The sequence below is a fragment of the Danio rerio genome, chromosome 15, assembly GCF_052040795.2.
Source record: "Danio rerio strain M-AB ecotype USA chromosome 15, GRCz13ab, whole genome shotgun sequence".
In the NCBI taxonomy this organism is placed as follows: domain Eukaryota; kingdom Metazoa; phylum Chordata; class Actinopteri; order Cypriniformes; family Danionidae; genus Danio; species Danio rerio.
This window is the reverse complement of record NC_141035.1, coordinates 42,050,560-42,075,789: the sequence shown is the minus strand read 5'-3', so window position 1 is coordinate 42,075,789 and position 25,230 is coordinate 42,050,560. Positions and strand designations below refer to the sequence as shown.

The 25,230-nt window shown below is 37.5% G+C and overlaps 1 protein-coding gene and 1 long non-coding RNA gene across 11 annotated transcripts in view; both read right to left on the bottom strand.

Moving 5' to 3' along the window:
- The window catches only part of LOC137487784 (uncharacterized), a 54,344-nt gene extending 52,017 nt beyond the window's left edge, over positions 1–2,327 (bottom strand). The window contains exon 1 of the long non-coding RNA XR_015509784.1: positions 2,149–2,327. This is a non-coding gene — a long non-coding RNA (uncharacterized LOC137487784). The remainder of the gene's footprint in view (positions 1–2,148) is intronic.
- A 16,624-nt stretch (positions 2,328–18,951) lies between these two features.
- Positions 18,952–25,230, bottom strand: part of robo2 (roundabout, axon guidance receptor, homolog 2 (Drosophila)) — an 848,620-nt gene continuing 842,341 nt past the window's right edge. For 9 of the 10 annotated variants that reach the window (XM_087283262.1, XM_087283263.1, XM_087283265.1 and 6 more), the window contains 3 exons: positions 24,732–24,986; positions 22,888–23,082; positions 18,952–21,532 (listed from right to left, as the gene is read on the bottom strand). In XM_087283262.1, the coding sequence (XP_087139388.1) occupies positions 21,531–21,532; positions 22,888–23,082; positions 24,732–24,986 (452 nt within the window). In that variant the 3' untranslated portion in view covers positions 18,952–21,530. 10 annotated transcript variants of the gene reach the window in all.

Below are 25,230 nucleotides of genomic sequence, written 5' to 3'. Positions count from 1 at the left end.
CACTAAAAAATGCAAATCACGTGACCACACACACACACAGCCACACACAAACACACAGCCACACACATAAACACAAACACACACACATTGTCATGAGCTCGTCTGAGCTCCAGAGAGCAGTGCACGCCGGACAGTTTATCAAGGATGTACCGCTGGATCGCGTCTCACTATAGTTGTTAAAGGTGATATTTAATTAATCTTGTCTCTATTTAACGACTCTTCCTTCTTTTGAATCTATCAGGTAGGGTGTCACAGCATTAGTACACTGCTTCAGTCTTTTACTTTCACACTTGTACTTAGTAATTTTAGTGAAAACCTCAGATACTGTTGGTTGTGCACTTTTTTTTACCGATTAACCTCCCACGGAAAAAGTGATTGACAGGTGGTAATTTGTGTGCAACTTATCTTTACTTATTTATGATTTGTTTATGGGTAAAGCAAAGACCATGTGGGTCAGGTAGTTGAAACGGTAGGCTACAAATTATTGATTTGTTATGAATTAATTATTTAAAAATAATTAAATTCACCTCCGCCTATGACAACGATACCATCGTCCATCGCAATGTTTTACATTAATCATTGTACGATGCCAAATTGGTCGACATCGCCCAACCCTACTGTGAACAATTTTGTAATTTGATATTCATTGGCTGCTAATATAATTTCCCTATTTAGAATTTCCAAAGAATACTTATCTGGAATTACATTTGGAAGTTAAGTCCAAATGTGTGTTCACAATCAACTTTACCTCAATAAAATCTAATGGGTTCCACATTACAAGCCTAGATGTATCTACACTTGAGCAGATTGTGAGAGTAAACAGTGAGGGAAATTAACAAGTAAGAGTGAGGAATTGAGGTAAAGTTGGTTTTATATTTGCACATTCATTCAGTGACAACTTGTGACATGCTGCTTATGTTGTTTACCATGTTACTTCAAATATATTTGGTGTGAAAACACATTTAAGTATGACTTTAAAACAAAATTAGCACTATTTATTTGACTGAACAATGTTGTACTTTGAGAGTCATTGACTGCTATCATGATTTCCTCATTCAGAATTTCCACAAGAAAAAAATACTTATTTTAAATTATATTATTAAGAAGAAGAACTAAACGTGTGGATATAAAACCAACTTTACCTCAATGACATCTAAAGGGTTCCACATTTTAAACCTTGACGTGTCAACACTTGAGCAGATTGTGAGATTAAACGGTGAGGGAATTTGAGAAGTAGGAGTGAGGAAAGGATACAAGAGGAAACGGATATTTCTTCTCCTCTCTCTATCCCTCTTTCTTAATGTGTCGCCGTGTCTTTGTGTTAATTTGCTGCTTCAGTGAGACGCTACATCGAAAGCGCCATGTCTAATAACTTCAGCCGTCTTCACGCAAAAAAACACATCAGAGTCACACGCTCAGGTGCCACTCAAATTATTAAAAATAACCTCCACTACCATGCGTCCCTAAATCAGAGAATTTACCTGACACGCAAGACGGGAATGTGAAGTTTTTTTCTACCTGTCTGGCGGGTAAAATTGATGAGAGAGATGTCGTGATGCTCTCTTCCGTTTCAACTTCCAGCTCGTGCTGCTCACATTGACATTTCCCTGTCTGTCCTCAAGACATAGAAGCAGTGAAAAGGATGACTTGGATGCTGTAACCCCCTCAATGTCACCTTTTATCTCCAGCTCTGAAAGGTTTCTGGTTTTAGGCGGGATCCGGGTGAGATGACGCGGGATTGCCTCAGCTCGAGACGACGCGCGCGTTTTGAAAGGCACTTTTGATTGAGGTAAAGTTGATATATATTCGCAAATTCCTTCAGTGACAACTTGTGACACGTCCCTATATTGTTTACCACGGTACTTTAAAAATTCGATCTGAAATCACATACACGTATGACTTAAAACAACATTAGCACTATTTGAATGACTGTAAACAATACTTTTACAGTCATTGTGCTAATATGATTTCCCCATTTAGAAATAGCAAAGAAATTATATTAAGGAGAAATAACGTGTAAAAATAAAACCAACCATACCTCTGTTAACTATTGTAGATAATTGAGACAACTCGTAGAAAATAAACAAACAACAAGGATATCAGTGCGTGCTGATAGACTAATGTTAGCTGAACATAAAGCGTGCTTACCTGTTTTCTCTAAAAGACGACTTGCGACTTTTTTCTGTTGTTTCAAATGTTCCTCGTAAAATCGATGGATTAAAACTCCAATTAAGCCTCCAAACATGGTGATACAACATCAAAGATCATCCAGGTGAGACCTCGATCCACTGCCGCTTAAACACCGCCATCTTGTTTGAACTTTTCTCAAAGGTTCAAGTCGGTCACGTGATATACGAAGATGTGTACGAGTAACGTGAGTTAAGTAATAGTATTACTTTTATTAGTAACAAGTAAAGTAACGCATTACTTTAAAAAAGTATTTACCGCCAAAACAATTAGTTTCAAGAATATGGTTTTATTTAACCCTTACAGAGTTTCTGTTTGATATCTGCAGGGTGTTGTTCCTTTTTGTATATATATATATATATATATATATATATATATATATATATATATATATATATATATATATATATATATATATATATATATATATTCTTTTTTTAATTTTTTGTGTAATTTTATGACTGTATTTGATCCACTTTATATCTGACATGTCTTAGTCAGTTTGTGCAAGATTATGTAATATTTTCGAAATGATGTTTGACAGAGTAAGGACATTTTCACAGTATGTCTGATAATATTTTCTTGTTTTGGAGAAAGTCTTATTTGTTTTATTTCGGCTAGAATAAAAGCAATTAAAAAAAATTTAAACACCATTTTAAGGACAAAATTATTAGCCCCTTTAAGCTATATATATTTTTCGATAGTCTACGACAGTTATGCAATTGCATAATTACCCTAACCTACCTAGTTAACCTAATTAACCTAGTTAAGCCTTTAAATGTCACTTTAAGCTGTATAGAAGTGTCTTGAAAAATATCTAGTTAAATATTATTTACTGTCATAAAATAAATCAGTTACTAGAAATAAGTTATTAAAAATAGTTTAGAAATGTGTTGAAAAAAAATTAACATAAAATAATTCGGACTCTTCAACTGTATCTGTGTATCTCTAATCAGAATGTTAGCAGTATATATATATATATATATATATATATATATATATATATATATATTGTGTATATATTTATATATGTATATATTTACTGCTAACATTCTGATTAGAGGGTCAGTTTTGTTATAAATTCTCAATGTGAAAGCAGCCAAACAACATTGCTCGCCAACTGTAGCTTTGTTTCCATCCATCTCTTTTAATGCTTTTTCTTGTTTTGTTATGTCAGCTTTGGATAATCTTGTTGAGTTCTTAGGATCAAAGGCAGTTTATTTAAAAGATGAGGACACATAAATGTGTTATTTATTTATTTATTTATTTTAATTTTATAAATGTGCTTTATAAAGCATGACCTATCCCAATACTAAACATCATTTGACCCTGGCCATTATTAAACATCCATAAAAGTGCTGATGTACACAATGCACTGACAATATAACACATAAACATACACACATATTAATTGTGACTGTTTGCCAAGCTTTAATGACATGCACACTTGCAAACAAACATGTTTGGAGAAGCAAATGTCATACCAAGTCACAGTTGTGTTCCAAATGTCTTCCATATTTATTCACAATAATAATCGACAGATGTTTATTGACATTAAAATGTCATCCTTGAATGACTTCAAAGGTGGTCTGCATAGAAGACGCATTTTGCAAACTTTGGTGATTTGACAGATCATATTCGCCTCAGTCCCAGCAATCTCTGTAGCCTAGCAAGGAAAATGTCATTCTGGTTATGAAAATTACCCATGGTCTGACTACAAATAAAATGAAATAAAAACATATTTTCTTCATATTATTTGATTACGTGTGCCTGTTCTCATTTTCATCCAAAAAAAAAAAAAACATATTATTGTTGCCCATGAAACATGTCAAATTCTTAATTAATGGCACCTTTCCCTTCCTATCAGAGTCTTTGAAGAATATTCCTGATTAAATTAATCCACAATACTCCATACTCAATAATCTTCCTTTTCTAATTCAATGTTTAATTTAAAACTGACGGCAATTTGATGTAGCCTGATGCTTTATAATTATCAATCACTGCGAGTTTACACATAAATCATTTTAACAGCAAAATGCAGAAGCACCACTGCTTCCTGATTGTCCTTTGGCTGCTCCTTTGTTTCTGCCTCATTGTAACCCTTTAATTAATAAATTAATTAATGAGCCAATGAGTCGTGGGTGTGGGCGGCGCCTCCCACTGTGCGACTGAGCACACGTCGTTAATCAGGGCCATTTCCATTAACCGGGTCACGCAGGGTCATGCTCAAACAATTACAGCTTGATTAAGAGATGTTCATCAGGGAATCCCACCTGAAGACAAGCCCCGACTCCCACCAAACCTGAATCCGTTTGTTTTCAAAGAGTTCCTTCAACTTGCATCAGAAGATAATGTCATAAAACATTCAGTTTCTTATCGATTCACTCACATTTTTTGCCCCTTATAAAAATTAATTAACAGATTTTTAAATGCATGACATGGGGGCAAAGAACTGCCCGACACAAAGCATTAAAATTCTTTTAAATCATGACAAGCCATTGATTTTCCTGCTTATTCTGTAGTCATTTGCCAAGTTTTAGACAACTTAAAATTAGTTTTGTTCTTTGCAGTGCAATATTTGACCAAATTTTTGTCAGTCATGACATGGTAGATTTCCTTTGCAAATATTTGTAATGTGTTGAGATAGCTATTGTGTTAGAGATTACTATTAATCATTACTATGAGGTATTACTTTAAGCTTGGCAAACATTTAAGACCCTGAAACACAAGGGGTAAATCAACAGGATAAATAATAAAGGGGTTATCAACAGCTTGTCATGCATTTAAGAGTTTAAAATGCATGAGGTATGACATATTAGGAAGAACAAATAGTAACTTGACTTCTAGTTGATCATTGGGTATCAGAAGTGGTTAATATGAAAGGCAAAGACTTCTAGATTACGCTTATTTTAGCAAAATGAAATATGATCATGCCTTGATTTTTAATTATTCCATTAGGACAGTAATGTCTGACTTTGCCTAGACAAAATTCTTGTCAGCTAGCGGAAATAATGTACAGTATAGAATATAAAGTCATGGTGCAGTGGACAAAGAATTAATATTGTGTATGACACCCATGAGCTTGAACGACTGCATCCATACATCTCTGCCAATCCAGAGAACTTTATTAATGTTATTCGAGTCATAGCAAAGAAAGTATTCTTGCAGGACTCCCAGAGTTCATCAAGATTCATTGAATTCATCTTAAATGCCTCCTCCTTTATCTAACCCCAGACATGCTCAATAATGTTCATGTCTAGTGACTGGGCTGGCCAATTCTGCGGCACCTTGATCTTCTTTGCTTTTTGAAGTTTGATGTGGAGGCTGAAGTATGAGAAAGAGCACTATCCTGCTGAAGAATTAGCCCTCTCCTGTGGTTTGTAATGTAATGGGCAGCACAAATGTCTTGATACCTCACGCTGATGATGTTGCCATCCACTCTGCAGATCTCTCGCAAGCCCCCATACTGAATGTAACCCCAAACCATGATTTTTCCTTGACTTGACTGATTGAAAATCTTGGGTCGATTTTGGTTCCGATAGGTCTTCTGCTGTATTTGTGATGATTGGGATACAGTTCAACACATGATTCATCTGAAAAATCTATCTTCTGCCATTTTTCCAAATGATCAACTAGAAGTAAAGTAAATATATATTGCAGGATATATTGTTGTATTGACTTCCATTTGTAAGAACACAGTTTTACTACAAATATGAATAAACTATGGTTAGTGTTTAAAACCATGGTTTATTCAACGAAATCTCATGGCAATTCGTAACTTTTTGATTTGGTGGCTAATTTGTATTAAGTCGTACAATCTAATTGGTACAATTTAGTACGATTTGCTCATCACCCAATGACAGTATTGATGGCTCGTTCATGAACGATTCGTTCATTTTGAACGAATCTTCAATATGACTCGGGAACTACGAGTCCTCTCAGGGAGTGATTCGTTCATCTGCGCGTGCGCACATTTGTTGAGGTATCGTTAATTTCAAGTCTTCATCACATTGGCAGAAGCCAATCATATGCATTTAGAGCCGGAAAAAGAATTGATTCGCTCACCTCTCGAGTCCTCTATCGGGTCTGAGTCACTCGTTCATCACGAGCAAATCATATGCGTTTAGAGCCGGAAAAAGAATTGATCCACTCACCTCTCGAGTCCTCTATCGGGTCTGAGTCATTCGTTCATCATGAGCCAATCATATGCGTTTAGAGCCGGAAAAAGAATTTAACCGTTCATCTCTCGAGTCCTCTATCGGGTCTGAGTTACTCGTTCATCACGAGCCAATCATACGCGTTTAGAGCCGGAAAAAGAATTGATCCGCTCACCTATCGAGTCGTCTATCGGGTCTGAGTCATTCGTTCATCACGAGCCAATCATATGCGTTAAGAGCCGGAAAAAGAATTGAACCGTTCATCTCTCGAGTCCTCTATCGGGTCTGAGTTACTCGTTCATCATGAGCCAATCATACGCGTTTAGAGCTGGAAAAAGAATTGATCCGCTCACCTCTCGAGTCCTCTATCGGGTCTGAGTTACTCGTTCATCACGAGCCAATCATACGCGTTTAGAGCCGGAAAAAGAATTGAACCGTTCATCTCTCGAGTCCTCGGGTTTGAGTCATTCTCTCACGTGATGAATGAACGATCATGGCTCCTATCAGCTTAGACTGTGCATTGATTAAGAATATATGTGACTGTCATTGTAACGTGAATGAACCCCTAACATTTAAAGACATGAAGAGGTGAGCTGAGCAAAGAGACAACATGCCTTCATAGAGAAAAGAGCAGGTAAACATTAAATTATTATTTTCTCTTTCTTATATTCTATTTATGACTTATTTGTCGTGCAATCAACCGTTTGGGCTAATTGTAGATGTGTTTGGAAGCAATTCGTAACATTTTAATAATATTTTGGCAAATTGAACCAAATGAACGAAATGACTCGAAAAAAGATTTGTTCATCTCGATAAACAAGACTCAAAGATCCGAGTCAGTAAAATGATCCGAACTTCCCATCACTAAATGACAGTTGGGGTTAGGGGTGGGGTTGGCCTCGTCTCCTTTTTAAAATCATACATTTTTATACGAATAAACTTATACGAATTTGTACAAATTAGCCACTAAAATGACAAAACGTAAAATACTTACGTTTCCTCGTGAGATCAGGCTGGTATATTTGTGGTTACCATGGTCATTAAAAAAATAATGGTTACTATACTTTGTGAAAACAATGTACAAAACATTATTTAATTTCATAACGTCAAAGAAACACACACATGCTTACTATGAGGACAAAAAAGAAGCAAAAAATCTGATGATGTTTCTAATAATCAGTTTTAACTTTAATATTTGGTATACCTTTCTTTTGAAGTATTCATTTACTCAAGCAGGGTGATGGTCAGATAATTACAGCTTGATTAAGAGATGTTCATCAGATGTTCACAATTTAAGACAAGCCACAACTCTGACCAAATCCATTTCTGAATCCTCCAACAGTTGGACATGCAGGTGAATACCGAGTTTGGGAAAAAAATAAATTCTGTTCTCTACTTGGTTGAATAGACGCTCCCTTTCAAAGAGTTTCTTCAACTTTCATTCAATCTGAAGATAATGTCACAGTCGCTTCGAGATTGGCCTTCTGGTTTCTTTAGGCTGACAAAAGGAAAGGCTGCAGCAAGTGTTCGTGGGTAATTACAGCACTCCTTCTGCTAACTGTAGGAAGGAGAGCTTAGCGGAGCTGACTCTACAGAGCAGCAAAGATAAGAGGAAAAACAAGACCTTGGAGTCAAAAGTGAAATGAAAAGAGAAGACCTCATTTGAATGGATCTGCTTTCCAACAAAAGGAGGAACTGACCAGCGTGGGAAGCAGAAATGTGTTTTTAATTATTTTACAGCGATCGCTTCTTACTGCAATACAGATGACATGGTGCATTGGAACAGGCTGCTATTAACTGCATGCATACGCAGCGTAGGGCTCAGCACTATTTATCAACACTCTATTCTGTGAAATAGACCTTTAGAATGCTAAAAAAAACGCTGGAATAAACTCCACTCACCAGAGGGTTAGAGTAAGAAATCTGTCACTTTCTATTCAGCAAATTTACCTATTTTTCAGTATTGACATTCAAGATGTTTTAATTCAAAGCAATGTGCAATGCATTGAAGACATTTAGCAGAGAATTAAACCCACAACTTTGACGTTGACATGGTTGACTGTTTGAAAATAAGGAATATTTATCTTTTGTGTGTAGATTATCATTTGGATGTAAATATGACCCTCTTGTATATATATATATATATATATATATATATATATATATATATATATATATATATATATATATATATATATATATATATATACACAAGAGGGTCATATTTACATCCAAATAATAATCTACACACAAAATATAAATATTCCTTATTTTTAAATAGTCAACCATGTCAACGTGGTGCCAAATATAAGAAAGTCACATGCTAGACAAGAAGCACAACATCATGCAATTACTAGGATGAGTTTGAGTTTCAGAGTTTAAACAAACAAAACAGAAAAACAAGAAAACAAGAATGAGAATATAGGATTAACCCTTTGACTGCGTAAAAATGTGCTGGATAAGTTGGCGGTTCATTCTGCTGTGGCGCCCTGGATTAATCCGCTTGTTAATTGGTGACGTGTTTGTGACGTATGTATACTGTTTCCGGGTCCAAGCCGCCATTCATTTGAGTGGAGAAATAATTCGTTTATGATCATGTTTTATTCCTATCACACATTAAAGTTAATTTTATATAAAATCATAGTGTACACAACAATTTCTGGGCTTGCTGCATAACAAACACCAAAAATTTAACAATTTATAAAAAAATTTATCACTTTCTGGCCATCGGATATTATGCATGGACATATATACTGCGATCGTGATTTTCGAAAACAATAAATCGCTTTGTAAACGTTTATTATTACCATTTCATGAGTCTCCCCATTCAGTTGAATAGAGCGCTTGGACTCGGAAGCCACTTCACGTGACGTCACACTTAACAAGCGGATAAAGGGACTAAGCCGACAAGAAATTCAATGAATGAATGAATGCTTTAAATAATGGTTTACTACACTACACTATTATAAAGCCACACTAAACAGCATTGATGGTTTACAAAAAAAAAAAAAAATCCTTTTGCACTAATACGCTTAATTTTGGTTTAATTGTAAAAAAAACAAAACAAAAAGCAAGAAAACATGTTAAATGAGAATAATTTTATTGCGTACTTCAAAAAAATAAAGTTGATTTAGTAATCAAAAATGTTTTATTTGAATATTTTTTTCAAATAAATTGGTCTTAAACTTTATATTTTTTCAGATTTTTCATAGTATATGTATTAAATCCTGTACTTTCACCATAAACTGGCATATCATTTGGTAGAGATTGATATTTCAGAAATTATGGGATGTGCTGAAAAAAATGCATTGAGTGTGTTGTCTAGCAACATTTGGGAGTTAAGAAATGCAATCCATTTTTTTTTTCTTGATGGGGCAGTTAAAGGGTTAAAGTTGCCATAACGAAAATCTGGACACCTTGGCATAGCTGAATATTAAGAGTTCAGTACATCGAGATGGCATGCGATGAACCTTAAGTATGTTGTTTTTTTTTGTTCTCATGTGTAAAACCCTGCTGAAAAACAAGCCATTTGGAACAAAACACTGCTACGTTGCACTTGTGATTATTATGCATTCCCCAGGCTGTGTTTGATTGGCCACAATGTTTCCTAGTGAGATTACTACAATGATCTATATTTTCCTTAAGTTTATTTAAACTTGCATCAAGCATTCTTTGTACTGTATGTTGGACTCACTCATTCAATTTCCTTTAGCTTGGTTTCTTTATTTATCAGGGGTCGCCACAGTGGATTGAACCACCAACTTACCCAGCATATGTTTTACACAACGGATGCCCTTCCAGCTGCAACCCAGTACTGGGAAACACCCATACACTCTCACATTCACACACACACTTATACGCTACGGCTAATTTTAGTTTATTCAATTCACCTATAATGCATGTCTTTGGACTGTGGAGGAAACCGAAGCACCCAGAGGAAATCCATGCAAACACGGGAAGAACATGCAAACTCCACACAGAAATACGAACTGGCCCAGCTGGGACTCAAACCAGGGACCTTTTTGCTGTGATGCAACAGTGCTTACCACTGTGTCGCCGTATGTAGGACTCTTGGTTTGAAAACTAGAGAGACAGGAAGCGTGAATGAGCCTTCTGAGAAACTGACTTCTGACAGTGCGTCAGAATGCAAAATGCAGGATATATAGATTGTAAATTTATTAGGCAAATCTGCAGAGGCATAAGGTCTGTTTAAATGCACATTTTGTTAGTTAAATGTGCATATTATGACATTTGCTGTGAATATATGTAATGAGACAACAAACACGTAAACTGTTGAATATAAGTAGGCACATATTTATGCACTGTATTGTATCATTCAGCTCTTACTGGGATTTTTCTGGAGTGAAAGAACGCCAGTAAACTTCAAAAACTTCATGAGGAGCATGATACTAGTTTTCCATATACATCTTTGGCAGTACCTTTCATGGAGTATAATTATTATGTAGCCTAGATTTCATCCACAGCACAACTAAGGAGCAAACCAAGGGGAAAGTGGATAAAGATATCTCACTCCTTCTAGCTAAAATAAACCTTTCCAGTCCACAACCACCGTTTGTTGCAAACGAAAGTGAGGAGGGATGGGGAGTCGCGGAAGAAAGTGAAAGTGAAGGGTGAACAGGGGAACAGGACGGTTGAGGAGGGGGATTGGTAAAAGGAGGTGCCGGATCAAATTTCAGAGGTGCCGGATCCGGCGTGTTCCCCCACAAATTTGGTTTGTTTACTTAATTATAAGGCAACAAGTGTACTCCCTGTTTTAAGTCAACTATCGCTACAAGCAACAGTTACAAGCTATAAATAAGCATCTAAAAGAATTTCTGGAGAATTTTTAGCCTACTATGTAGATATCAGAGAACAGAATCAATGCACATATGGTATCTTACAATATATATGAATTATATAATAATAATAATAATAATGCGCATATAAAAATACAACAATGCCCAGTACTGAATGTAAGTGAACAATACAACAAAGCCGAATATGAAAGGAACAGCCGCCTTGTTTTGATTACTTAGCACTTTATAAAAATGCAAATGTAAACACGCTGCAAGATAAGCCAAGACAGAAACTCAAACCAGAAGTTTAAAAAGAGAATAATTACTTTGTCTTGACATCCAATCCACGGAAAAACAGCCGTTTCAGCAGAACCAGAGGAGACGGATACAGGTCATTGTGCTGCGGTTGACAGTAATCAAAGACAGGAATTAGTTTCCCAGTTAAATGATAAGAAGAGGAGACCATTAACAGCGAGGAAGTGACAAAACCAGGCTTGATGAAGAAAAGCGAGAGAGAAAGAGAAGAGATGGGGGTGAAATGCTAATTTTTTGTGTCTGTTCCGAGCAGCTGGCTTTGGTATGGATGACATGAATGATGAATTGTGCTGTACTGCTAGCACCGGCGCCTTTGCTTCCATTCCTCATTACTGTGTGTGAGAGAGAATACAGAAAAGGAGAGAAAAAAATCTGCAACAGCAGCCAGGGATGTTTCCTTTAATTAACCCACATACCAGCACATCTCCCCCCAAAAAAAAAAAAAAAAAACACACACACACAAACGGCAACAAACACACATTTATCTGGGTTCAAATGCAGCACCAGCACAATGAAATCAAACACAAGACGCCTCATGCTCCGTACACGCAATTAAAAGTCAATCGTCAAGCCTGAGCTCATATCTTATCGCTGTGTGAATTGGCGATAAAACGGTAGAAGGGGTGTTAATGTTGCAACTGTAGAAGGCAATCATTTCCCCAAATAAATGGGGAAAAAAGGGGGAAATACATTTAGGCGAAGCAGGTGAAAAATGAGAAGGAAAAAGGCATGAAATTGGGAGAGAGAGGCAAAGTTGCTTTGCTGGCGAAATAAAAGGGCTAGTCGTTATTTTCCAGCCTTGTAGGCTCGCAGGACGCAGCAGTGTGTGTGTGTGTGTAGTTTACTCAGAGGGTCAGAGTAAATGAAAATACAAGCTGGGTTATGCCATAAACACAAACACAATCAATTTTCAGTGAACACAAGAGCCTCAGAAGTACACAATTCTGTCTCGTCTCTCTCAGTTTGGTATCTTTTACGCTATCATGTTCTGAATTTAAGATGTAAGAGTAAAATAATCTTCCCTTACAGAAAAATATCCATGGTTTTACTATAGGAAATGTGTGTTTTGCTGCATTAATTATCATTGGTATAACCAGTTTTATGACAAATATCATGGCAAAACTATGGTTGGTGTTGCAAAATCATATATAGCTATGTTCTGAATTTAAGATGTAGGAGTAAAATTATCATTCCTTACAGAAAAAAAGTCATGGTTTTACCATAGTAAATGTGTATTTTTCTGTATTAATTACCATTTGCATAACCAGCTTTATGACAAATATCATGGTTAAACTATGGTTAATGTAGCAAAATCAGATCTAGAATTAATGTTCTGAATTTAAGAGTAAAATTGGTCACTTAATTGTGGTGGTCTGTTTGTTGAATTTAAGTTACATTGCAGTGACTTATGGGAAATGTATTGGAAATATGACTTAAAGTTGCGCTGGGAAATTAATCGAAGGCGAATTTTATGCACATTTTGTCTTATTTAGTAAACCTCCAGCATACACGTTCATATGAAGCAGCACCAAGAATGTCAGTAATGACACTGAGATGACATTGCTTACGTAGCTTCTCAGTAAACTAAAACTCAGCATGTGAAATTACTACATATAATAACATGGTTTTACACTTTTGGTTTTGGTTTTTATATTAGGTCACACTTTATTTTGAAGGTCCATTTGTTGAATTTAAGTTACATCGCACCTACATGCGGGGCAAGGCAGTGGCGCAGTAGGTAGTGCTGTCGCCTCACAGCAAGAAGGTCGCTGGTTCGAACCTCGGCTCAGTTGGCGTTTCTATGTGGAGTTTGCATGTTCTCCCTGCCTTCGCGTTGGTTTCCTCCGGGTGCTCCGGTTTCCCCCACAGTCCAAAGACATGCTGTACAGGTGAATTGGGTAGGCTAAATTGTCCGTATAGTGTATGAGTGTGTGTACTGTATGTGAATGTGTGTGTGGATGTTTCCCAGAGATTCTGGAAGGGCATCCGCTGTGTAAAAAGTTGCTGAATAAGTTGGCAGTTCATTCCGCTGTGGCTACCCCGGATTAATAAAGAGACTAAGCCGACAAGAAAATGAATGAATGAATGCATCTACATGCCAACTAATTCTCATTGGATTATAAGTAGATTGTTAGGTTAGGGTTGGGGTTGGGGTTAGTGTGTGTTGAGCAAAGTCAGTTAAATGTCTGTTGAAGGAGCAGTGTCAGAAGATATTAAGCAGACAGTCTACTAATGCTCAAATGGACCATCAAATAAAGTGTTGCCGTAAAATTATCTTCCCCTACTGAAAAATAGCTGTGGTTTTACTTTAGTGAATATGTGTTCTGCTGTATTAATTAATTACCATTAGTATAACAAATATTATGGTTAAACTATGGTCGGTGTAGCAAAATCATAGCTAATTTATGTTCTGAATTTAAGATGTAAAAGTAAAATTATCATCATTTAGGAGAAAAATAGCAGTGGTTTTACTTTAGTAAATGTCTTTTGCTGTATTACCATTTGTATAACCAGTTATATGACAAATATCATGGTTAAACTATGGTTGGTGTAGCAAAATCATATCTATGTTCTGAATTTAGAATGTAAGAGTAAAATTATCTTCCCCTAGAAGAAAAATAGCAGTGGTTTTACTACACACTGTAAAACCTAAAAAGTTAAGGTAAAACCGATTGATGAAACCAATTGCAACAAACCATTTGAGGTGAAAAAAACTAATCAGAATGAGTTCTGTGAACTTAATCCATTTGAGTAAATGAAGCAATTTAAGCACAGTAAAACCCAATAAATGAAGAGAACTCAAACCAGCTGAGTCCTGCAAAACCCAATAAGTTAAGGCAACTCAAACCGCTTGAGGAAACGATTGCTACAAACCATTTGTTAAAAACTAATCTATATTAGTACTGTGAACTATTTAAGTTAAAGTAATAAGGTTTAATTAACCTTCAACACTGAGTTCAAAACTCTTTTCAAACGAGTAGAATTAACTTTCAGTAAATTGTGAGTTCACTACACTCATTTTATTTGATAAAGTTGACTGTTGGGTTTTACTATAGTAAATGTGTGTTTTGATGTATTTGTATAACTAGTTTTACAACAAATATCATGGTTAAAATATGGATGGTGTAACAAAATCATAGCTAATTTATGTTCTGAATTTAGGATGTAAGAGTAAAATTATCTTCCTTAAAGAGAAAAATAGCCTTGGCTTTGCTAAATGTGTGTTTGGATGTATTAATTATCATTAGTATAACCAGTTTTATGACAAATATCTTGGTTAAACCAGCTAATTTGTGGTTAATATAAACTCTTAAGGGTTAGAAACTTAAATAGTTGTACATGCAAATGACTAAACACTTTTATGTGATGCCATCTGACACTGCACCAATGGGATTTTTAAATATTTTTTGTACATGTTTCGTCATTACAGCAAATTAAAACATAATCCTTTTATGTTTCACCAATAACCAATATAAGTAGATTCTCTATTAGTCTGACATAATTTGTGCAATTTTCGCCAATGTACTTCTTTGATTTACTAAATTGACCGATTTCCTTTACTGTTGTGATCATTTGACATCTGTACTGCAATTTCACCCTGCAGGAACATTATATTCTCAGCATTAAAAGCCTAGTCACTTGAATGGCAGGTTTGCACAAGTTGTCCAAATAATTTTGGGCATTTGGCATGTCATTTATTAATCTCATTTATCAGATCTGTGATCCGAGCGCTTCACAGACTTTGAACTTTGAACATGAAAAACATAAGTCAAAACCTCAGAAATGTCTAAGTTGCTGCCATGTGATTGGCTGATTACATTTTTGCATTTACACATAAGCACGTATCCAAAACATGGCAGTTCCTCTGCCACTTTTCACTAACCTTTTTTATAGACACATTTCAGGTTCAGTTTCCCATAATCACACCCAAATAGGGTATATGCGGAAGTATGTTAAAGGACTTTTAATTTGTCCCTACAAATTAAAACACAAATTGTTTACACTTATCTACGTTAAGTGCTTCCGGTGAATTGTATGCCATTACAAAATTGGTACGTTTAAGGTGTGTTTTCTTAAAAAATCAGCGATCTCCACTGGCTAAGTGATATCCAATATAAAGTAGTTCTCAGATTTCACAAGAAGCACTGCATTCAATTACATTTTACCCCACCACGTCTTTAAAATAGGAACATTTATTTTACCCCTGTATATTCAATTGAGCTACTGAGCTAGCCCGCTGATTTTGACGGGCGCGTTCTGGTAAATGGCTTTTTGTCTCATTTGAGCAACCAAACGAATACCAAAATCTATTTAACTGATTGTATTTTAATTACATTACAACATCAATGCTGTAAAAGGAACTGTATAAACTGGAAAACAATTCACATTAACCGCTCACCGGAAGTTTATCAGCATAGGAAGACACATTAGCTCTGCATATACCCTATAAATAAAACTTTTTACACAACATGCTGCACAGCAAGGGACAATCTGGAAACTGTACGCTGAGATTTAGATCCTCATATTCTGTTCAGTGCTGCCCCATTTAAATTGTCTGCATTGCCATCTTGAATTGCTTGAATGAGTTTGTGATATTATAAAGATGCGATATTATAAAAAAAATCACAGATTTGGAATGATCGACTTAAAGGAACACTCCACTTTTTTGGATATAGGCTGATTTTACCACTCCCCTAGAGTTGAACAGTTGAATTTTACCTTTTTTGAATCCATTCAGCCGGTCTCCGGATCTGGCGAGACCCCTTTTAAGCTTAGCTTAGCATAGATCATTGAATTAGATTAAACCATTAGCATCTCATTGAAAAAGAGTTTCTATAGTTTACCTGTTTAAAGCCTGACCCTTCTGTAGTAAGGTCATGTACAGTATAGGACTGACACAAAATTAATAGTTCCTATTTTCTTGAAATGGTCAGGAACTACACTTTCATTTCAGCATAATAATGAAGCCTTTTCACAAGCCTGTTATGACGCGTTTAACGGTCATCATAATCTTAAATCTTTGAAAGATTTTACGATTTAGATGTATAAAATACGTATAAACATTTATGAATGTATTATATTATCTTTTGCATCCAATTACAAAAAAACGCATGATCGCTAATGTGAGGTGTTTCTACTGCAGCGTCTATGGGGCTAGAGTAAATTTGACGTTTTTCTCTCCTCTGGCAGTCGTCATCGGTCTCACACTATTTTTTCCCTTTTTCTGAAAGTCTTGATAACACCATCGTGAAGTTTTTCTTTCATTATTTCAGCAAACAAAGCAAGGATTGTAAAAAAATGATTTGTTGTACTCTCCACTTCATCAATTTTAAGTTTACCCAGCTATGCGTCTTCTGAGAAACCTGGAAATGTGTATAGGGTCTATCAAGCACCTTTGCAGTTGTACCATGCCTGCAGCAGGCAAATGATATTGAAGGGTTTTATAATAACTAACCATCTTGCAAATTTTACAAGTTCGGTTGCCAGTTTAATAGGGTTTGTTTGACAATTAAAGAAACTACCACCAGGTGCCAGATTAAAGAGTTAGCTCACCCCAAAATGAAAATGATGTTATTACTCACTCATCCTTATGCCATTCCAAACCCCTGAGGCCTTCGTCCAACTTCAGAATACATATTAAAATATTTTAGATGAAATCTGAAAGCTCTTACCTCTTCCATAGACAGCAATGTTCTGACTTCTTTAAAGTACAGAAAAATACCAAAACAATTTCAAAGCATCCTCAAAACAGACCATATGCTTTCAGTGGATCAATCTAAACATTATGAAGCTACACTAATAATTCGGTGTGCATCTTCACTCATTTAATACAATGTTTATTTTTTAAACATCTCATTTAAGTTTTCTTAAATGCACTCACCGTCCACTTTATAAGGTATACCTTACTAGTACCCTCTTTTGCCTTCAGAACTGCCTTAATCCATTGTGGCATAGATTGGAAATATTCCATTAGATTGGAGGTTTTGCTCTATTTTGACATGATAGCATCACACAGTTGCTGCTGATTTGTCAGATGCACATCCATGATGTGAATCTCCCGTTCCACCACATCCCAAAAGTGCTCTATTGGATTGAGGTCTGGTGACTGTGGAGGCCATTTGACTACAGTGAACTCATTGTCATGTTCAAGAAACCAGTCTGAGATGATTTGCACTTGATGAAATGGCACGTTATCCTGCTGGAAGTAGCCATCAGAAGATTGGTACGCGTGGTCTTAAAGGGATGGACATGGTCAGCAACAATACTCAGGTAGGCTGTGGTATTGACACAATGCTCAGTTGGTACTAATGGGCCCAAAGTGTGCCAAGAAAATATCCGCCACACCATTACACCACCACCACCAGGCTGAACCGTTGATACAAGGCAGGATGAATCCATGCTTTCATGTTGTTATGCCAAATTCAGATTCCATTCTCATGTCTCAGCAGAAATTGAGACTCATCAGATCAGGCAACGTTTCTCCAATCTTCTATTGTCCAATTTGTGGTGAGCCTGTGCAAATTGAAGCCTAAGTTTCCTGTTCTTGGCTGACAGGAGTGGCACTCGGTGTGGTCTTCTGCTGCTGTAGCCCATCCGCCTCAAGGTTGGATGTGTTGTACAAGTGGTTATTTGAGTTACTGTTGCCTTTCTATCAGCTCAAATCTAACAATTCTTCTCTGACCTCTGGCATCAACAAGGCATTTGCGCCTACAAAACTGCCGCTCACTGGATATTTTCTCTTTTTCAAACCATTCTCCGTAAACCCTATGATGGTTGTGCGTAAAAGTAAAAATAGATCAGCAGTTTCTGAAATCCCACCTGTCACCAACAAACATGCCACGTTCAAAGTCACTCCTTTCTTCCCAATTCTGATGCTCAGTTTGAATTGCAGCAGATCATCTTGATCTTGTCCACATGCCTAAATGCATTGAGTTGCTTCCATGTGATTGGCTGATTAGAAACAAATAACGAGCAGTTGGACAGCTGCACCTAATAAAGTGCCCGGTGAGTGTATAATGCTTTATAACACATTAAACTCATGAAATAGGCTACAAATAATGGGCTTACTCTTATTAGGAAAGCTTCAAATATGATTAAGCAGTGGCCTTGAAATTGAGTAGGTTGCTCTCCAATGTCAATATCTACTGTAATGTTTTTTAAAGTATCTATTTTTTTATAGTATGTAATACATTTCTGGAAAAACATACATATAAGTCATTAGGGTACAGATGGAGAGCCGAATAGAAAAAGAGAACATGGCAAAAAAAAACAACAACAAAAAAAACAACAGTATGTGTCTCATCTCTGGGAAGGATTGATGACTTTTGTCACCGTTCTTGTATTTATCATCCTTTTGTTGGCTTTCTGTTGAGAACGCAGCAGGAGGTTGAGCATACAAATGATAAAAAATGATCCAAGCATCTCAAATTCCGCCAATTCAGCCCTTGAAAGACAAAGAGTGCAGGAAAAATGGAGAAACACGCCCCAAACCTTGATGCAATTTTTCACAATATACCTTTATTATCTTAATAAATACAAAAAAACAACAACACTGTGATGTTTAAAGAAACAAGTATTAAAAAAGACACTAAAATGCATTAGACATTAGAAATATCAATATTAATTTTGGTATGTTCTGTAAGTGACATCTTTGTCTTATGGACATTTAGTGTACCGGCACGTTTTCAGATGAGGAAGAGGAATGGAAATCCACTGTCGACAGGGCCAAAAAGGAAGAGAGAGAGAGAGAGAGAAAGAGAGAGCATAGCAATCCATCAGGTACAAGGGGTGGAGAAATGTTTCAATAGCGAACATGGAATGAACTCTCTTAAGTGAGGATGCATATGAATATATACATTTATATACACCCACATCAACACCACCGATATAGATGTAAAATCACCTGAGATACTCGTTCGCACCTCATTATTCCAAACCGCTGGACACTAGCGCTGAAATGATGTGATTTCTGAGAGAAAGACGTGGAGCGGGACGTCGGCCCGCTTTGAGAGAGCTCTCCTCTGTATAGTTGTACAAAAAACGACGACGGAAACAACGAAAGAAAACAGTCATTTCACCAGTAACTCCTGAAGATTCCACAGTAAAAAATATCCTTTTTTTGAGCAGCCTTTTGTACATTTCGTTTTTATAATATATTTATATATGTAAAATTTCATCAAGCAAAAAAGAACCAACTGGACTGTTTGGTAAACGTACTTTGTATGTTGTGGCCGGAGACAGTGGAAACGTATTTCTGGAGGTCGAATTGACGTTTTACAGCACACCAAGGATGTGAAAAAATTATTAATTAAATAAATTGCACAACCAACGTTCATTAGTGATCATGTGAGCGTTATAACCACATTTTTCGAAACCTCAAATGCATAACGTTATTGGCTTTAGCTCGACACTTCCACATAAGAGTACAGGACGAATATCTGAATCAAGATACCAATGAATGTCGTTAAAGAATCCAGCCTAATCTCACAAGGAAACGTAACTATTTTATGTGTTACGAATTCATACGATTTCACTCATATGAAAATGTACGTTTTTTAAAAGAAGGCTTGTCCTCAAACCCCATCCCTAATCCTACACCTCACTGGGGATAAGGAAAGCAGACTAAAACGTATATGTTATGTATGCGAATTAGATACTAAATCGAAAACTTACGAATTGGCGTGAGATTGCGTTGGTGATTCAGTGCCCTGCATAGGTAAAGTAGAACAAGACTTTGGGACTCGGAAATGTACAAAAGAATCAAGATAAGTGCTAAAAAATAAAAATCGAAATTAAGTTTCCTGACTTGATTCTCCACTCGAGATCGGAGCACGGGAATTGACGTCTACAAGACCTCTATAGTAAGGCAGAAGCCTTACGGGAAGGCAGGGGCATTGTAGTCTTGTTCATATGGCTTTTAAATTACTCACGGTTCAAGTGCTTGGAATCTAATTTGGAGTGGAGATCAACAAAATAAGACCAAAAAAAGAAAAAAAAAGCCCAATTACCTCGCAATGAACAATTCACTTCCAAACGTTAGCCATGTTGATGTCTATTTCTGCTATGCTCAAAAAAACGCAAAACAAGCTAGCGGCAAACGGTGGGAAGGGGAAGAGGCAAAGTTGGTACCTGTAGTCCAGTGTAGCTCAAAGATCTGGCCTAAAAACATTCCAATTGGACCAAGTGGACTAGACTGAGTGTTGTTAACTAGTAGGGGGATGTGTTGAGACCAAACAAATTTCCCTGCAAACAGTTTCCCGACCCATCCGTGAGCATTTCCAAGCCCGAGAGGGTCTGGCTCCTCTCGCGGGAACCCCATCGCCAAAAGTTCATCAGAACTGTAAGTCTTTCCCGCCGGCATAGATGCAGGCATATCTTAATATATCTCTGTACACGGTTATATATTTTCATATCTCTAGTTACAGTACAGAAACTCCCCTTCACATTTCCTTTCCTCCAATTCTTCATGTCAGCAGGAGCTATGGTTTTGTGCTTATCACCAAAATTGCAGTGCAAAAGAAAATAATTAATTAAAATAATTATCATAATGACAACAATTAATTCATGAGAAGTATTAACAAATGATGGATGACAACATAATTTCTATGGCACCACAGCCCATCAATTCACATATCGTACAAACGACCAACAGCGTAAGAGGGAGGAGAGCGCGGAAACGGAACTCGGCTTGCATAGCAATGCAATAACAACAATGTCATTTTTCGATCTCCGATGTCAAGAATATATTTACAGGAAACTCGATTTCCTTTCCACAAGTTCACCAAAGCTGGGCGACTCAAATCTCAGGCCTTACATTGTGTTTTTTTTTTTTTCTTCTCTTTTTCGTCCCCAACATTTTTCTTTTTTTCTGTGAATGAATAGTTTAAGGAGGAAGGTGAGGGATGTTGCGGATCTTGTGGGTTGCATGTCCATCTTTACATCACATTTACAGTTTGTCCTTGTCATCATTTTTTTTCTTTTCTCCTTCTGACGTTTCGAAAGACCACTGCACCAAGCAGTTGAGGCTTTTCCAGAACAGATAAAGGCATTCTTCAGTTTCCATCCAAAATGCTTACTCTGTAAATAATACAACACATCAGTCAGTTTTAAAAAAATAAAAAGCAACACAACATTGATTAGTATGGGTGTGACAATATGTCTGGATTCACAAGCAGATCATGGTCAGTGCCAATAGCCTTTTGGGCAGTGCGCTGACACACAAAGAAATAAAGGTACAAAATCTGTCACTGGCATGGTACCTTTATAAAAGGTATACTTTTGTACCAAACAGGTCAACATTAGTACAATTAGGGTTCACTTTTGTACCTATTAAGGTTCAATTTTGTACCCTTAATGTACTACTAGGTACACATTTGATTTATATCTACTAATAGCTCTGTCACCCAGGAGAGCTCAGAGTAGAGCCACTGTTCCACCACATCAAGAGAAGCCAGCTGAGGTGGCTTGGGCATCTTGGATGGGTTTTGGATGCCTCCTGGACGCCTACCTAGGAAGATGTTTCAGGCATGTCCCACCAGGGGATGGCCCAGGACACGCTGGAAAGACTATGTCTCTTGGCTGGCCGGGGAACGCCTCTGGACCCCGAAGGAGTTGGAGGAAGTGTCTGGGGAGAGGGAAGTCAGAGGTCCTCTCCTGAGACTGCTGCCCCCGCAACCCAGCCCCAGAAAAGCGGATGAAAATTAATTAATAAATGAGCCATTAATATGTACCTTTAAGGACCTGTTAGGAACAAAAATGTACAGCCACAGTGGCAGATTTCGTACCTTTATTTCTGAGTGTACAGTATAGTGCCATTGCACAGTTTAAGTCCCGGTTTGCGCAACTTTCAACATTGCTTCCTCTCTACATACTGTCATATACAAATAAGGGCAATAATAACCATATCTTAGACTGTTCTTTGTCGTATGCTATCACCTTTTATGCTTAAAGAAAAATATAAAGATGCTTTTTGAGTTTCAAGAGAGCATTACTTTGAACTACAGCAGTTGTTAATTGAACTTATTGGATAAAAATGTTATTTATTTTTATAATTCTTTGTGCAATTACTTGCCTGCCAGTTGAGTTTACATGTTCATTACTGGATATAATTAATTCAAATAGAAGCTTAATTATTTTTTCAGCTAAATAAAAGCCCTTTCTAATTTATATCTCATCATTGAGGATTTCTTTAAAGACTAAAAATCGTTCTCGTGAACCCAGTCTTGTGTCTCATCACACACCTACAGATTACACTATCAAGCTTCAACACAAAACACTCTAATCACTCTTTTCCCCTAAAAACACTTTCATCTCAATTGAAATGTCTTCATTTGAATAAATTAAGACCAGTGTGCAAAGATTTTTTTAATCAAAATTGCTTGTCAACTTTCTTGTTTGCTGTCTCCATGCACCTTGAACTTGTTCAGACTCACATAACTCTCCGGAAAACTGCGCGTTGGTCCCCATGTAGCTGCTTTCTCCTTGTTCCGTGGTGGAGCGCTGGTGCTGTCCCCTCGTCCCTTCTCCTTTGCGAGGACCCGTTGACCCTTTAGAAGAGGCCGTCCCAGATGAGCTGTGCCCACCAGGGGATGGGAATGATGGTTTGTTGTATGGCAATAGGGCCTCTTCTGAAAATATACAAAAATCCAAACCACACACTTAGTGGCAAATATATTTTTGCTAGCTTGTTCCCACTTGTAACATATCCCTGACTGGTTTCTCTCTAACTAATTCTGAGGTGACCTGCTCTCGCCAGCTTTGACCAAACCGTACTCATTAGCAATACGCTCAGATGGCTAAACGAACCTCCACAGCAAAGTTTAAGATGAAAATGAAGACATATGAGACCAAACCAGACGGGCTTCCCAACCCACATCCCCCTCTACTGTATGTCAAGCCAGATCCAAGCCTGGTTCTTTATGCTTCATTTGGGCTAGAAACCTAGAATGGTGGATCCTAATGATCAGACAGGCACAGATGGAGCTGGGCTTCATTGCAGCATGTGTGTGTATACAGTGAAAAATGAGGGCTGGAACGATTAGGGTACATCTGTGCAGCTAAGTGTGCCTCCTGTCTGCTGGTTCCTGGAGAAGGCCGGTGTTGGCCATGGAAGAGCTCACTAAGAAGGAGAGACAAAGCAATCTGTTTGCTCCAGCTTGGCCTCCTTACAGCAGGGACTATAAATGAATGCCAAGGGCCCACAGCTGGTGCTGTCAAACATCTGCATCTGATGACCATGATAGCAAGATAATATTCTACAGACATGTTTTGCTGAATTAAGAGCATGCTTACCATGCCAGAGTGATTTAACTCATGTGGACATGTAAAATCAGGTTCAAGTGTTTCATAAAAAGGTATTTTTTTATGCCAATTAAAAAAAAGGTAAACTCCAAGAAGACTTTTCTTATGGCCTTTACGAGTGATATGCTGAACAGACGTGGTTTGGCTCTGTCCTACAGAAGAAGCAATCAGATTTTGGAAGCTTGTTGACCAGTATGTATTTCTGAACAATCTGGTTAACTAAGAAATACTTGGTTCTGATGACCAAGTTCAGGCTTAAGCTGGTGTTAACCTAGGTCAGTGCTGTCTGATGCTCCTTGAGCTCCGGGTTCCTCTTAAGCTTAAAATATTCTTAAGCACTCCAATTAATTAGTTCAGTTGTTTTAATTAAGTCTGGTACTAAACCCTGCAAGACAGACTAATGAACAGCATGGCTATACTGGTTTGGATTACTTGATTCTAGTATGGTTTCGATGTTTCGACCGGTCGATGTACCGGTCCGTGATAGTAGCGAAAGAGTTGAGCCAAAAGGCAAATCTCTTGATTTACCGGTCAATCTACGTTCCTACTCTCACCTATGGTCATGAGCTTTGGGTCTCACCAGATCTCGAATACAAGCAACAGAAATAAGTTTCCTTCGGAGGGTGGCAGGATGCACCCTTATAGATAGGGTAAAGAGCTCTGTCTCCCGGGAGGAGCCTGTAGTAGAGCCGCTGCTCCTCCACAACGAGAGAAGTCAGCTGAGGAGGCTGTTTGGGATGCCTCCAAGATGCCTACCAAGGGAGGTGTTCTAGGCATGTTCCACTGGGAGGAGGCCTTGGGGAAGACCCATGAAACGCTGGAGGGACTATGTCTCTCAGCTCACCTGGGAACACCTTGGGATCTCCCCAGGGGAGATGGAGGAAGTGAAATCTGGGGTTCTCTCCTGAGACTGCTGCCCCTGCGACCTGGCCCCGGAAAAGCAATTAAAAATAAATGAATGAATGAAACATTTTACCTGAAAAGGGACCATTTTTCTGTCCTCTTCTGCTTTCATCTCCTCTCTCTATGGACCCCAGTCTGTCCTGGACTTGTTGGTGGCGGTCCAATGAGGTTCGGGCCTGCCGGTCCAAGGAACTTCTCATTTCCTCAAGGCCCATCATAGGCTGCCTCTCCAGAGAGGAAGCTTTGCGGTCGCAGGGATGGGGAACGTTCCTCGACCCGGGGATGCGAGCTGTCTGGCAGGGTGGAGGCTCTGGAGGTGGAGGCAGATCTGGAACAGAAGCGACAAGAGCCACATGAGACAACAGGTACATCATTTTCATGTATGTACATTATGCATCCATCATCATTTGCCAGTAGGTGTCTTTTGTATCTGCACAAATGGTCTCAAAAGGGTAATATTGATTGTGTTGTATTTGATAAATTATTTTAATGACTTGGAAATTAGCTACTGAAACATGACCCCATCTGTCTCCTTTTGCAAATGTTGAGTACCACATTAATTCAAGACAACA